We start from the raw sequence: 14,157 nt of genomic DNA, 5'->3' as shown, positions 1-14,157 counted from the left end.
CTTATATAATAAAACTAAGCACAAAACTAAACTAAACAAAACATGAGACAACAGGGAGAAACTTTGTTTGGAATCGCTTTAATATCAGATATATTGAAAAATGAGATTTAGTTCAAAAACACATTAAAGTAACAGAGTTAGGAGTTACTCTGCTTACGTCATTAGGCTAACTTTGTATTCGCCCAACTTCCCTGTCTGGTTCTTCTACTTGTACGTCACTTCCTGTAACGCTCTCTGTGCGAGTTTTGTGCAAAGATGGCGTCCGTGCAGCTAACGGACGAGGAGCTTTTTTCTGAGTTAAAGCGTCTCGGCGCCTCTCCGGGCCCGGTTACCGAAAACACGAGGCCCGTGTACTTAAAAAGGCTGAAAAAGCTACGCGAGGAGCAACAGCAGCGGTCCCGTGGCGTGAAAGGAAGAAACGGCAGTAGCGTCAACAGCAGCAGCAGTGCTAGTGCTAGCGCTAGCGGCGGCGGCGGCAGTAATAACGGTCACACAGCGGCGGGAGCTTCGGCGTTTCGGGCTCGTCCGGCGGCCAGTGACGTCACGCACGTGAACTCGACTCGGAGCTCAGGTAGTCGGTCATCCTTGAACGAAAAGCGAGGGGACCGGAGTGGAAAGTTCGTCCTGGGGTTTAGCTCGGACGAGTCAGACGCAGAGGCGCCGCAGAAAAGGGGAGGCCTGAGCCCGAGCAGCGGTGGCAGGAGAGACCGAGGCTCGGCGCTGCACTCGGCAAGGCCTACACAAGAGTCGCCAGCCGTCGGCGCGCGCAGAACTACCGGCCTCGGGTTAAACAGTAGCGGCAAATCTCATCTCGGGCTACCGGAGAGCAGGAGAAGCACGTTCGGGTCGGCGTTGTTGGCAGATTACCGGGGGAATTTAAGCTTCGGGGACTCGCATAAGATAGATAGGTATGACGGCGAGTCAGAGGAGACCGACCATCTACAAGAGGAGCCCGGGAGCACCGGGAGGACTCTGAACGGTAGTAAAGGGACTTACAGTAACCAGGGGGATTATTCTGATTCAGACGAAGAGGAAGACGACGACGAGGAGGAGGAAAGGCGACGCCGTCTGCTTTCCAGACGGAGTGTGACGAAGTTCACGTCCACCCCTTACAAAAGCGTCCGGGAAAAGCTGACGGACCACGGGTCCGGCGCTGTCGGTCTAGACATGGCGAGTGCGCAGGGGGAGGACGACGAGCTGATCGGGAGCTTTCTGAAAACGTCCCGCTACACGAGTGTAAACGGCGAGGAGGAGAGCAGAAGCGGCAGGGAGGCCGCGGCGAGCAGCGGGAGCCTCAGCTCCGGACTCAGAGCCCGGTATTCCACTTACAACAGCCTGGCCTCTCCTTACACCTTCAACCACTCGAACCACACGGGCTCCAACCATAACTACAGCCACAAACGGAAAGCCACGGGGCCAGAGGATGAGCTGCTGGAGCAGTTTAAACGGGACGAGGTGTCCGGCCCCGGCGGCTTCAGCGCTCACTACCTGTCCATGTTCCTCCTGACCGCCGCCTGCCTCTTCTTCCTGCTGCTCGGCCTCATGTACCTGCGCATGCGGGGCTCTGGAGCCTCAGACGCAGTTCCTGGTAAGTGTAGTTATAACCCCCAGGTCCCTAAATACATTGAGAGGTTTGATTTTATTACCAAAGACTGTTTGTACTCAGCTCTGAGGAATGTCTGTGAACTTGAGTACCCATTTCCCAATCATCTACTTAAGCACCTATTACCCACACTTTAGTTGAAGACCTTGAGGTTTGTTTAGACTGCATTCACAAGCACCAGAGTTTCAATAGCCAAGCTTTCAGTCCCAGACATCATGTCTGCATTCACAGTTTCTTCTTTTGAACTGTGTTTCCTTAGACACTATTACTATAAGTAGAAGTTTGTTGTATTACAAACGTTTAAGTACTTGAGTGCATTTTCATGGTGCATGATGAACATTGCAGGGTTTTAATAATGAAGAAGAAATGGTGATTCCATATGATTCAGTTTTGTATTATTTAATTTAATATTTAGTAATGCACAATATTGACTAAACCATTTGTGCAATAGAAGCTCCAATCAGTTGCTCCTCGTAGTGAATAAAATGGACTTTACCATCATATGAACAACAATTAAGTGTTTAATTGTACCTTCATACTTCATACCAGGTTTTTAAAAAGTTGCTGGCTAACATGTAACTGGCTTCCACAATAACCAGAGACAGGACAGGAAGTGGAATACTTTGCTTTTGTTCTGTTTTAGAAAAGCAAACACCAAAGCCACCATCATGCTGAGGGGTTTCAATTCTGTGTAATTTACATACTGAACCACTATAATTGGTACTTAGTCTCCTCTTTCTGGTGTGGCATTTCCCCCTGGTTTGATTAGTGTCAATTTGTCATTTCCCACCCACTATCTAAGCACTCCTTGTCACACAATGGCTTTGAAACCATCATTTAGTGTCGGTTTGACCGCATTTTGTGCTTGTTTTTTCATACTGACATGCTTCTGATTATGAAATGATCACCCATCACCTGTGCAAACGATTTAATTAACCAGTAAAAATTATTTTCCTAGGTGGTGGAGTTATGTGCTATAGCTACAGTGCAGGTTGTAAGGGGTATTACTTTTAAAACTGATCTGGTAAATAAAAACATTTGTTTTGGTAAAGTTAGTAAGATGTATGGTTTGTCATTTCACTGCTTGAATAATAATCATAAAACAAGGAAATTAAAAGACATAACACAAATATTTTTGACACAGGCACCTCGGCTGTTGACTTTTTTTCCCCATCTTCGAATGCGTGTTCAGCATTTTACCAAGTTTTGTCTTTTTTTTCTGGTTTATTCTGTTTTTAGTGGAGTGTTTTCATTCCGGTTTCTGTTTTGAAGCAGGAGTGTGTTGTGGTATGCCAAGAGAGAGTCTGGACTAAAGAGCAAATGGCAGACAGACATCTAGGTCACAGACAAGCTAAGACAGACTAATTGCTTCTCTCTAGAGATGTTGGAAGTCTGTGGCCACAACTACACTGCATGACTGTTTGCTTGTGTCTGTTTCCAAAACAGTTTTGGGTATAGATGTGTATAATTATGGTTAATTTCTTTAACCAAATAAAGAAATTGCTGCTACTTCATAGTACTATACCGTATTATAACAGGTTCAACCATGATATAATGTTTATTTTTTATATCTAGTTAGATGTATAAATGTGGAAAATAATTGAAAAGCAGGAGGCTTATTCTTGCAAGATGAATTTGCCCATTGTGTGTCTCTGCCCTCAACAGTCATGAAAGGAAAATGCAATAGGATTTAATTCTCACTTCTACTCTGCCATTAAATTTCTTATTGGTGCTTTGTTTTTTTTTCTTCCCCATTTTGTAGGTCGAAGCCACCCGTTTGGTGAAGATTTTGATAAAACATATGTAAGTAACTTCATTCAGTTTTTATCTGTTCAGTTGTGTATTGGGGTAGACTTGTTTATAAAACATAAACCAAGTGTATGGTATTTCACTGTTTAGTGAAATGATACTGTTCTTGTAATGGCTAAGGGGGTTGGATGCGATTTGAAGAATCAGATTGTGAAACCAATACAGTTTTCCATACAGAACATTTCATGCTCATTCTCTTTTTCTTTTTTTTGTGGCGACATCATTCTTCAACTTAGGCCACAAGGTTTCAGTAGCGGTCAAATCTTTGAAAGACAGTTGTTGCAAAATATTGCTTTTGGTTTGCTATTGTTTTCTCAGTTGATTTAGTTATATGTTTGGATCTAAATGCCTAATTAGAACCAAGGGAGGGAAGGAATCACAATCTCGATTTATACATGCATGCAACCTTATTTCTAAATGATGGCGATCCACTAATACGTGTTTCCCTGCATTCAGCCGCATTCACGCAACACTTTTAATTCACCCATCAGGCCAGAAATTAAAGAATGATTCAAGCACTTCATTTCTCTTTCTCATTTACGGTTTTCCGCTGTCACTCACGTGACGTGTAAGAAGGAAGCAGACCTGAACAGACCTGTTGGGGTACTTGATCGAGCTGTAGTAATTGTGACAAAATAAGTGTAAAATTCGGTAGTTTGTGCTCACATTTTATTTTTGCTCGCTCCAGTTGTTGTCCGTATGCTCAAATTCTATTTTTGCAAACTCGGCCTGTATTTGCACTCTTTCCTGTGCGTGCTCAATATGACAACACTAGCTAGTCAATCAGAGGCAATAAGAGGGACAATACCTGCTCTTTTCAAAGGTCTCTGTTCCCTCAGTGTATGTATCACATGGATTTTATATCATATACAAGACTTGTACAGCCTACAGTACAATTTTTAATTAGATTCAGCAGCACTTTTGATTTTGATTTTCATCACAGTTTTGTAAGCATCACAATTTTCTAAATATTGTGATCCAATATTTTATAATTATTTTCCCCCCAAGGTTTTATTGCAACTTGGCGAATAATTTGCTCCTACCATGTAGGCTGCTGTACTGTCAATAGTTTAGAGCATGCCACCTGCAGGATTATAAACTAATGATAAAATATTGTTACATATAAATGAAAATTAGTTGGATTTATTAATAATAAATACATGAATTGCCACACAAGAAAATTGTGATAGATCAGTGTATCGATTTTACCCATGTCTTCTCATCTCTACTGTGTAACTTGTGTGGTAGATTTGTCACATACACAGTCATACATGGTACGATATGCAGTAAAAAGCTTATACGACCCCCCGTGACTTTAAAAATAAAAGCTTACTGATAAGAAATAATTATGAAATACAATAGAAAATAAAAAAAATAGAAAATTTTGATTTGCCTAAATCAACCAGATTTTTTTTTTAATGTAGACCAAAAAGTGCAAGTTTATTTAAAAGACGATTCAGTTGTCTTTTTGGTACACTTCAGGTATGATGTGGCCTCAGCCCTCTTTCTATTCACACTTTTTACGTAGTGTGATGCTCTCTTTTACAGATATAGGTTATGAGCAAACATCTATGGAATAACATGACCAACGTTGCCACCTTATTGGTTCAAGCAAGACTAGCCTTAGAATACTATGATATATTGATGTATAATGTATAGTGGGTCAAGTATAAGTGATGCTTTCCTGTGAGTCATGACGCAACGTCATGCGTTTTTCAGCTAATAAAGGCTGTTTTAGAATGAAAAAATGGTCAGTGCATAAATATTTATGCTTGGGTTAAGCTTTGTAATGTTAAACTTGGGGCTTGTCTGAACATTCATTATTGGGCAAAACAGCACAAAGCCTGCTGTGTACTCAGTGTTAAAGCCTTATATCATTGCCACTACAAGCAAAGTTGGAAAATAAGGATAGCTGTCTACAAAACATGCTACATTTCCATTAATCCTTTCAACAACTTGTCGGACATTTTGCAAAATTAGTTGGTTTCATTAAAAATGCACAAGACGTGTCTCTGTGTAGTGATGGCTACAATTTCTTTCTTTCTCTTGTCGGAAATGAAAAAAAAAATGAAACCACAAGGAGGCATATTAATGACTTAGTTTTCAGAAATGTTTTCACCCCCCTCCACCCAAAAGACGTTTTTTGAAAGTTTTTATTGTGGATGGGTGGAGCAGCTGAAAGACAAACAACATTTTCAGCACTCTTTGGGTGGGATTTTGTTATTGTAATCTGGAAACCCTGTATTAAACATCACTCGATGTCCTATTCTAATGGTTTTATTTTAATATGCTATAAAGGTCAACATCCAAATATTTGTGCATATAATGAGTAGTGTTTTTATTTTGTGTTTAAACCAGTAAATCGTACTACAGATTGTGTTAAATCTGTGCTAATGGTTGAATTACATAAAGTCTTGTTTTTCTTCATATGATTTTTTTTTTTTTTTTTTTTTTTTTAAGTCTCACCATATCAAGTGGTAAAGCAGGTTAATCTGCAACGAAGTTAACGTAGTTATTTAAAACAATGTTCTGTTTCTTTTCCTTCTAGAACCATGCGGAGAAAGACACCATTCTTGGTCTTTTGGTTCATCTGCATGATCATCTGGCCAATATTGCAGGTGAATTTTAGATTTCAAAAATGGAAGGAAACTAATGGTTTAGTGTTTTGAGATTTTAAATACCTTTTGTACAGTAAAATGTTTTGAGGCTTCACATGAACAGGCTGAACAACTGCACAAGCAGGAAGTATCAGGGTTTTTCATTGCTACAGTACCAACCTTCCCAATTATAGCATCGTCACAAGACGCTAGGCTTTGTGTCATTATGTTGTGGTTTTCTCATGCTTGATTAACTGGTTTGCTCATACCTGACGAGACTGTTTAGTTGTGAAGTTTTTATGGGAGCTGTTTAATGAATGGGTAATGCCAACCTTGTGATTGGTGCTTGGTGAGCTTTCCCAAGTTTCCTGCTGGTGAAGTATTTTGGCAAAGTCCATGGGCTAGAGCTAGACGTGATTCACCTAATATAACCCTTCCTGTCTAAGATCTACCTGTAAACACTGTTCATCATTAATCTTTACATTAAACATCACCTATACAGTCTATAAAACAAGAGTTTTTAGGGTTGGGTTGACTTGGCTCATGTAGAAGGAGCCAGTTTAGTTCCAACTCCAGTGCACTTGTGGTTTTGCAGTCAGGGTTACTTTGAGACTTATGCAGCCACTGTAAAATCAAAAATGTTATCAAGAAAAATTTCTAAGGCTTTAACGTGATGCATATGATTTGGTAATTTGTTATTGGCAATAAAAACTGAATTGGTTAAAAGATTAATACCTAGGAATAGTCCTAGAGAAGTAACACTGCACCTAGTGTTGTTGTTTTTTTTTTTATTGATTAATCTACCAATTATTGTTTGATTAGTCTAACAATGATCATGCTTGATGTAGTGATTTTGTTTGGAAAGGTAATCATTTTTAACTTGCCTGAATATAATAACCATAACGTTTGATGTTAAATTTTTTAACCTTTTATTCAATCATTTTGCCATAAAAAATTAATTAACAAATAAAAAAATCTACCAAAAAGTGTCAATTAGTTAAATCCACTATCTATGTAGGGCACATAAATTTTTTTTTCTGCTAAAAAACTGAATATATTTTTTAAATATTTTTAAACAATAAAAAAAATAACTCTTCATATAAAAAAAAAAACCCCGAGCAACCTAAAGCCAGTGACATTTTACCATGGAATTTATCATGGCCTGATTTATCACTAGTTTTAACATGAAATCTATTTAGGAAGCAAATGTTTAAAAATGTAACCATATGTTGCGTAGTTTTTTTAAACACCTATATGCACAGTGTTTACAACTCCCCAACAGATCAGAAAGCAGTGTTGCCAAACTAACCTGCTCTTGAGACACTTCTGTTGAGTTCTTGTCTGAAACATTTGATAAGTACACAAAAGACTCACTGACACCCACCGACACTGAGACTAAACTTACTCTAATACACACTTAGGCTGCTGTCATGACTTTTTGAGGTCAGAGTGAACCGGTGTGTTTTCTTTTGAGGTGTGTGTGTGCGTGCATGCGCTGTGGTGAGCCATTTCACTTTGATCCCGCCGGCAGTGCACTAATTTATTGTTGTGGTATGATTTGGGTTTGGATTTTTGGGAATAAATTTTCATATTCCCACTAAGTTTCTGCTAAATTAAACCTTGTTGATAAAGCTCTGTGACATAATCACCGTCATGTTGTTAAATTATCATCATTTGGCATTATTGTACAAAAACATTTTACCTTTTGAACCTAAATGTATCCTTTGGTTAAAATATGAAATGCATTTACTTTCAGGTGAACATGATTGTAAAGATCCCACAGAACCATTAAACAGAAGCATCTCCTTCTCTGAGGCAACCAAGTATCTAATGGTAGGTTCAGTATTTTTTTTTAATTTTTTTTATGCAATTTGCATGCCAGCTTTTTTTTTTTTTTTTTTTTGTCCTTAGGGTGGCTGTAAAAAATACTTTGTCCTGGCATTTCTTTCTTTCTTTCTTTCTTTTTTTGTTTAGTCAGAAGTTGATTATTTTTTAACAGCAACTATGAGGGTAGTGTCACGTGTGTATTTACGTGCTAGTTTTTTTTATTATTTTTGTAAAAAATGCATTTACAATGACTTGTACAAAACAAATATACATGTATACATATGTGGTATATGAAATCTTTACATATTAAGAGTTTTCTGTAAGGAGACAAACATTTTTGTTTAAAGAGACTCCATTGCCAGGATTTTGTAACACTCTTGTGTAAAGCAGTTCCCTTAAGGTTTACACCACATGAAGGTCTTTAGGACAGACGACATGTTGTGTTCTGAGGGACAAAACTATCTCTATTTTTATGTCTGATGAGAAAGATGGGAATAAGTGGAACTAAGCATGTTTCACAACCTGCCACCACTGGGCAATAACTCAATTAAAGAAAGAGGAATGGCTGTTCTATAAATAAGTAAAAAGTTAAAATACTTTTTCTTTTCCTCTGCCAAGAGTCATTGAGTATTTAATAATGTGTGATCAGTCATATCTTTTTTTCTTTCTTTTTTGTTTTATTTAGATGCAAAATAAAAGCTATGAAGGTTGGATAGAAACAGCTATGGAGTGGATCATTAGAGCTGGAGATATTTGTGGTATAAGGTAAAGTGACTCCAATATTTTTGCTTTAGTTATGTTTTTTTTAATTTTTTTTTATTATGTTTTTTATTTTTTATTCCATTGTTGCTGTCTGATTTACCACTGTGGGTCGACTATGTAAATAAGTTCTCTGTTATTTCCTGACTGCTGGATTTACAGGTTGATTGCAGATGACCCTATGCAACAAGTGGAGGATGTGTCCGACGTCACTCGTCTGGAGTCCACCCACCCTCGCATGTCCTTCATTTGCCGCTTTCGACGAGCCTTCTTCACTGTGATCTACAGAGTGCTCCTCATCCTTGCTGGTACATTTCACAACAATAAAGGATGGATTAAGTACTAGTGTAGGGTTTGGCTTCTGGTTTAGATAAATGCCAAAACAGACTGCCCTTGACCTCGAGACCTTTGCTTAGCTCCACCTTTTCTTCAGCTTTGTCTTGGTCTATTTGAAGTTCGTCATCTATGATCTGCTTCCTTCTTTTCTAAAGAAATTGGCATTGTTTTTGGAGTGCTGCGATATGTGAAGTACCGATGGAGGCGGGAGGAGGAGGAGACCAGACAGATGTATGACATGGTGGAGAGAATCATAGGTATTGATGCCAGGTTTTTCTGCTGCTCTTTGTTCTACTTGAACTTTACAACGGAACAGTGAAATGAGTATGCTGAATCTTTGCTCTGTGTGCAGATGTCATGAGGAGCCATAACGAGGCATGCCAGGAGAATAAGGACCTGCAGCCTTATTTGCCCATTCCTCACGTACGGGACTCTCTCGTTTCGCCTCACGACAGGTAGGACTTTTTATCGTTCTGCAGCACTTTTTGGGCATGTGTGATTTGTGATGATCAACTGTCAAACACAGAAAATTGTACTGCCATGAAGCAGTTGTTTAGAAAACAGCTGGTTGTCAAAGCTGGCAGATTGCTGCGAGGTCTCAGATGTTTATCTACACAGTACTGTAGGAGCCTATTTTAGGCGTATCGTTGATGAGTTACATCTTTTATAAGTTTTATAAGTTCATTCTTCACTAGCTTTCACTTACTTTTGTGTAGACTCCCGGAAAAGCCTAATTTACAACCTGAGTTTTAGTTCTGTGAATATTTTACATTTGTCATATTTTAACATATGCTGCCAGGACAAAAAAAGTTACCATCTCAGAAGGGTCACGTTATTGACCGCATCAAACAAAGAAACGACCATGGATATTTGAAATTACTGGAACGGTCAACTTTATAGAAGTTTTTTTTTTTTTTTTCAGAATTAAGGCCTGGGAAAAAAAAAATCATGATACTGTACAGTAAAAAACTTATTGAAAGTACTCTGGACTCATCAGACCACATGGCTTTTTTTCATGGGTCCAGCTCTAATGTTCAGTCTTCATGCTACCTTGCAAGTTGATGCCTTTTTTCTGATAAGCCTCAGGGCTTTTATTATTGTGAAATAGCTGTTTAGCTTAGGCTTCATTTCCATTATCTTAAAACTATCTTTTCTCAAAATTATAATATCTACAGGTCTCCTTATAAGGCAAGCATAAGGGGTAATACAAAAATGTACATATGTAGTACATATGTGTTCTAATCACCAGTCTTTGTATTAATGTAACATTTTTAAAAAGTTTTGTATTTTTTTTTATTGATAGGAAGAAGATGAAGAAAGTATGGGACAGGGCTGTGACTTTCCTGTCTGAAACGGAGTCCCGCATCAGGACAGAAACGCAGAGGATTGGAGGAGCTGATTTCATGGTGTGGCGGTGGCTCCAGCCTCCTCTGTCTTGTGACAAGATGTCCAGTATGCCTTCCAAAATGTGGCAAGGAAAAGGTAATTCTGCTTGTTACTTCGTATGACATCAGAAATGTTATCCTGCCACCTGTTTATGTGAATAATGTGCCTGTTCTTTATATTCAACATTGGGCTTACTGTGCATTACAGCATTTCCGTTGGACCGAAGGAATTCACCACCGAACAGCTTAACGCCATGTCTGAAAATTCGCAACATGTTTGATCCTGTAATGTAAGTGTTGTGTATCATCTCTGCATTAGATTTAAGTTAAGATAAAGGTTTAGAGTATATACATGTATAGTTTAAAGAATACAGGAGATTAAGTCTTTGGCAGCCTCAGCGGATTTACATTTGATATGGCGGTTGCACACCTCCCCAGATAGCAGATGTTTTAAAGACATGATGATTTCTGTTTGTTAGGGAAGTGGGAGAAAACTGGCATCTTGCCATTCAAGAAGCCATTTTGGAGAAATGCAGCGATAATGATGGGATTGTCCACATCGCTGTTGATAAGAACTCACGAGAGGTAGGTTTGGTCTGTTTTAAGGCTGAAAGGTGTTTTTGTGTCTTTTCTCCATATCATTTTTTTTCTTTAAACAATTACACTTTGATATTGGAGGTCACATATCGGTGGTGTAAAAGCTCTCAACCTGGACTCTCTTGTTCCCTCAGGGTTGCGTTTATGTGAAGTGCCTTTCAGCTGAGCACTCTGGGAAAGCTTTCAAGGCACTGCATGGCTCATGGTTTGATGGTAAATAGATTTCATAGTTCTGATAGAAGAGAACAGAATATACAATGTCCCAATTTACATTGAGTATACTTATTTACAATACTTATTTTGCTGTTGTGTTATTGAGCTCATAATCTCTTGTGACTTCTCCTCCAGGAAAGCTGGTGACTGTAAAATACCTACGTCTTGACCGATACCACCAGCGTTTCCCGCAGGCCTTGGGCTGTAACACACCCCTGAAACCGTCCAGCTCTAGCATGAACACCATGGCTCGGTTACAGCCGAGCTCCAGCCCATCCAGCTTCCTGAGCTTCTCCTGAGTCCTGATCACGTCCTCTTATGCTCTCACTCTCCCTTTTTCTTTTCTTCTCCTTCTCTCTGAGAGTCTCTCGCTCTCCTGGGTCCTTCTCTTAAGTTGGAGCCATGATCAGGAGCTTTCTCTTCATGGAGACGTATAGTGGTCTTTTGTAAGCAGGTCTAAAGTGACTTTGCTTGCAACCCTGTCAGCTTATTTGTCTTGCAGAAGGAGCTGAAAAGGAGAGCTGTACACAGCAAACATGTTGGGAGTTGTCAGAGCTTTACTTAGGATTGCTAGTCATGCATATCCCTCTTCTCAAACTTTGGTGCAATGGACACAGTTATCTATTATTCTTTTTTAAAAAAAAAAAAAAAAAGAAAGAAAAAAAAAACAGACTGGCTTTATGGAGTAAACAAGGAAACGTGGCTTCCAATTTATTCTAATATTCAGATTTGAGAATATATGAGAGAGAACTGAAGCTGCTGTCTGTGGTTCTACTCTTGTTGTTTTTTTTTTCTTTTTCTTTTTGTGTTTTTTTTTTTTTCCAGTTTACTCTTCTCCTTGGGCAAAAGGAGTTCTATTGGGCTATACATAGCTGCATGTGCTGGTTCCAATATCCCTATATTTATGCTTTAAATTGTATCATATAACTTGGATGTTTATTTCCCTGCAGACTTTTTAACTTTTATGTATTTTCTTTCTTTGTAGTTTTTAGTCCAAAACAATGGCATGCACACACTCTAGAAGGGGTGCTGTAAATATTTTTTTGGATGGTGGTGGTTGAAATTGTCTGTATAAAACTGCAGATTGTCATAAGCTCTAATTAATTTCGTACCAACAAATAAGTGAAAAGACGTGTCCGATGAGATGCTGTGACCACAGTAATGCTAAACAAGCCGCTTGGTTTTGAACTGCCTGTTGAGAAATTGGCTTTCTCTGTAATTTAATGTGTTGATACCCCCACTTCATGCATTTCTCATTTCAGTCTTGCCATTTTGATTGTATTCCATTGTATTCAAATGCGTTACTATAATTATTTTCTTTATATTTTGAAAGTTATACATTTTTATTATGATTGGTGCAGTTTCATTGTTTTGACTTTTTGTTGCTCATCCTCTGTCCACCAAAGCGATGTAGTGTGCAGCTAAATCATTCCACATGATCAGGATCAGCAAATCCGGTCAGGTGTTGAAGTTTGTCACCCTTTTTGGCCCATTTTGTTTCACCAAAATTCGCCGATTCGCCACCCTGATCTTCACAAAGCATGCCATGTTTTGGTTAAGTATGGTCGGGGTTCATTTGCAATTAATAAAGTATACGTTTGTAAGAAGTATTGTCCCCGATGAATTATCAAGGTTCAGATTAACTCCTGTAGCACAAAGTTTTAATAACCTAACTATATCAAAATTGCAGAGTGTGGTTCATTTGACTAAGCAGTTATGATGAGTTTGGTACCTCAATCCCTTTGTGTCCATATTTTTTATTTTATTTTTTATAATTTTCATTACTATTTCTATAAGAAATGCAGTACAGCTGGAGTTGGAGTATTTGCAGCAAGATGTGCAAAGTGCATTGTTCTTTGCAGCAAATAACCAAATTGTGCCTTAATTTAGTGCTGTTTTATGGTCTGGCACTGCATTCGTTGGAAAAGTATTTACAATTATTATTTTTTTTTTTTACCTTTTCCAAATTTGACTAATTATTAGAAGAGCAGAGCTAGTCAATTCCTTATTAAAACTCCTAAATAATTTGGGCGTCCTTAGAAAGGTGACACTGACATGAGATCCCTAATATAACGTACACATGCATGGGTGCACCTAATAAAACAATTCATCAGTTAGATCATAATTGTTACACACCATAATGTCCCCATGCATGCACATTTTTTTGTTTTTTTTTAATGCAGGGGTTGACGTATTTTACTTTGAACAGTTGTATAATCACAGAGTTGATGTGTAAGAAATAAAAATGCAGAAACACGTCACTGTACTTGCACATAGTGTAATTTGCTTTGTGTCCATAGCCCGATATTGTATTTTTACTTGTTGCCCCTTTTTAGTCTTTCCTTTTTCCATGCAGGCTGTAAATTAGGTGAATGTAAACTTTGATTGGTGTGGCACGACTTTAAAATAGTGCTTGACCTTCATTTCCATTATAATTGTTTTTTTTCATGTTGTTTTCCCCCTGTGACGTACTTTTGTACATTGTACATTTTTATCTGTACAAAGTAATATTATGCAGCAGTCTCAGCACATTGTATGGTTTTGACCAAGATCCCTGACCTGCAAGTCAGAGGGGAAAGTAAACAATAATCCAGGCTTTTTAAAGCTTCAGATTGTTTTAATGTAATTTGTCACTTGTTACACCTGCTCTGATTAAAGGTTTATTAAGGGTTTTTAATTGGACGTGTTGCTTCATACATTTGTGTTGAATTCTTTTTTTCAGATTTAGAAAGTATTTAAACCCAAGTGTTTAACCCATGAAATTAGTAGCTTTGATAATGTAATTAGTAGTGATACATGAATTTAAGTTGTAGATGTTGAAAAAGATGACTTGGCTTTCCCAAACAGTAGTGTAAGCTATATGCATTTGAATCATAAACTGAATATACATAGATCAGCCATAATGTTAAAATTTCATGACTGTTGTAGGTTTCCCTTGTGCCACCAAAGCAGCTCTGTCCCTTTGACGCATGGATTCCACAAGACCTCTGAAGGTGTCCTGTGGTATCTGGCACCAAGGTGTTAGTAGCAG

At 38.4% G+C, this 14,157-nt stretch overlaps 1 protein-coding gene across 1 annotated transcript; it reads left to right on the top strand.

Moving 5' to 3' along the window:
• Positions 1-177: 177 nt before the first annotated feature.
• lemd3 (LEM domain containing 3) lies at positions 178-13,803 on the top strand. The gene is made up of 13 exons (XM_053509029.1): positions 178-1,588; positions 3,366-3,406; positions 5,961-6,030; positions 7,766-7,842; positions 8,522-8,601; positions 8,758-8,903; positions 9,087-9,188; positions 9,284-9,386; positions 10,235-10,413; positions 10,525-10,606; positions 10,796-10,901; positions 11,048-11,126; positions 11,262-13,803. The coding sequence occupies exons 1-13, from the start codon at positions 256-258 to the stop codon at positions 11,423-11,425; spliced, it is 2,562 nt and encodes an 853-aa protein (XP_053365004.1). The 5' UTR covers positions 178-255; the 3' UTR covers positions 11,426-13,803.
• Positions 13,804-14,157: the final 354 nt, after the last annotated feature.

Source organism: Clarias gariepinus, chromosome 12 (genome assembly GCF_024256425.1).
Source record: "Clarias gariepinus isolate MV-2021 ecotype Netherlands chromosome 12, CGAR_prim_01v2, whole genome shotgun sequence".
NCBI classification, from domain to species: Eukaryota; Metazoa; Chordata; class Actinopteri; order Siluriformes; family Clariidae; genus Clarias; species Clarias gariepinus.
The sequence above is the reverse complement of the archived record's forward strand: the minus strand, read 5'-3'. Positions and strand labels throughout refer to the sequence as shown.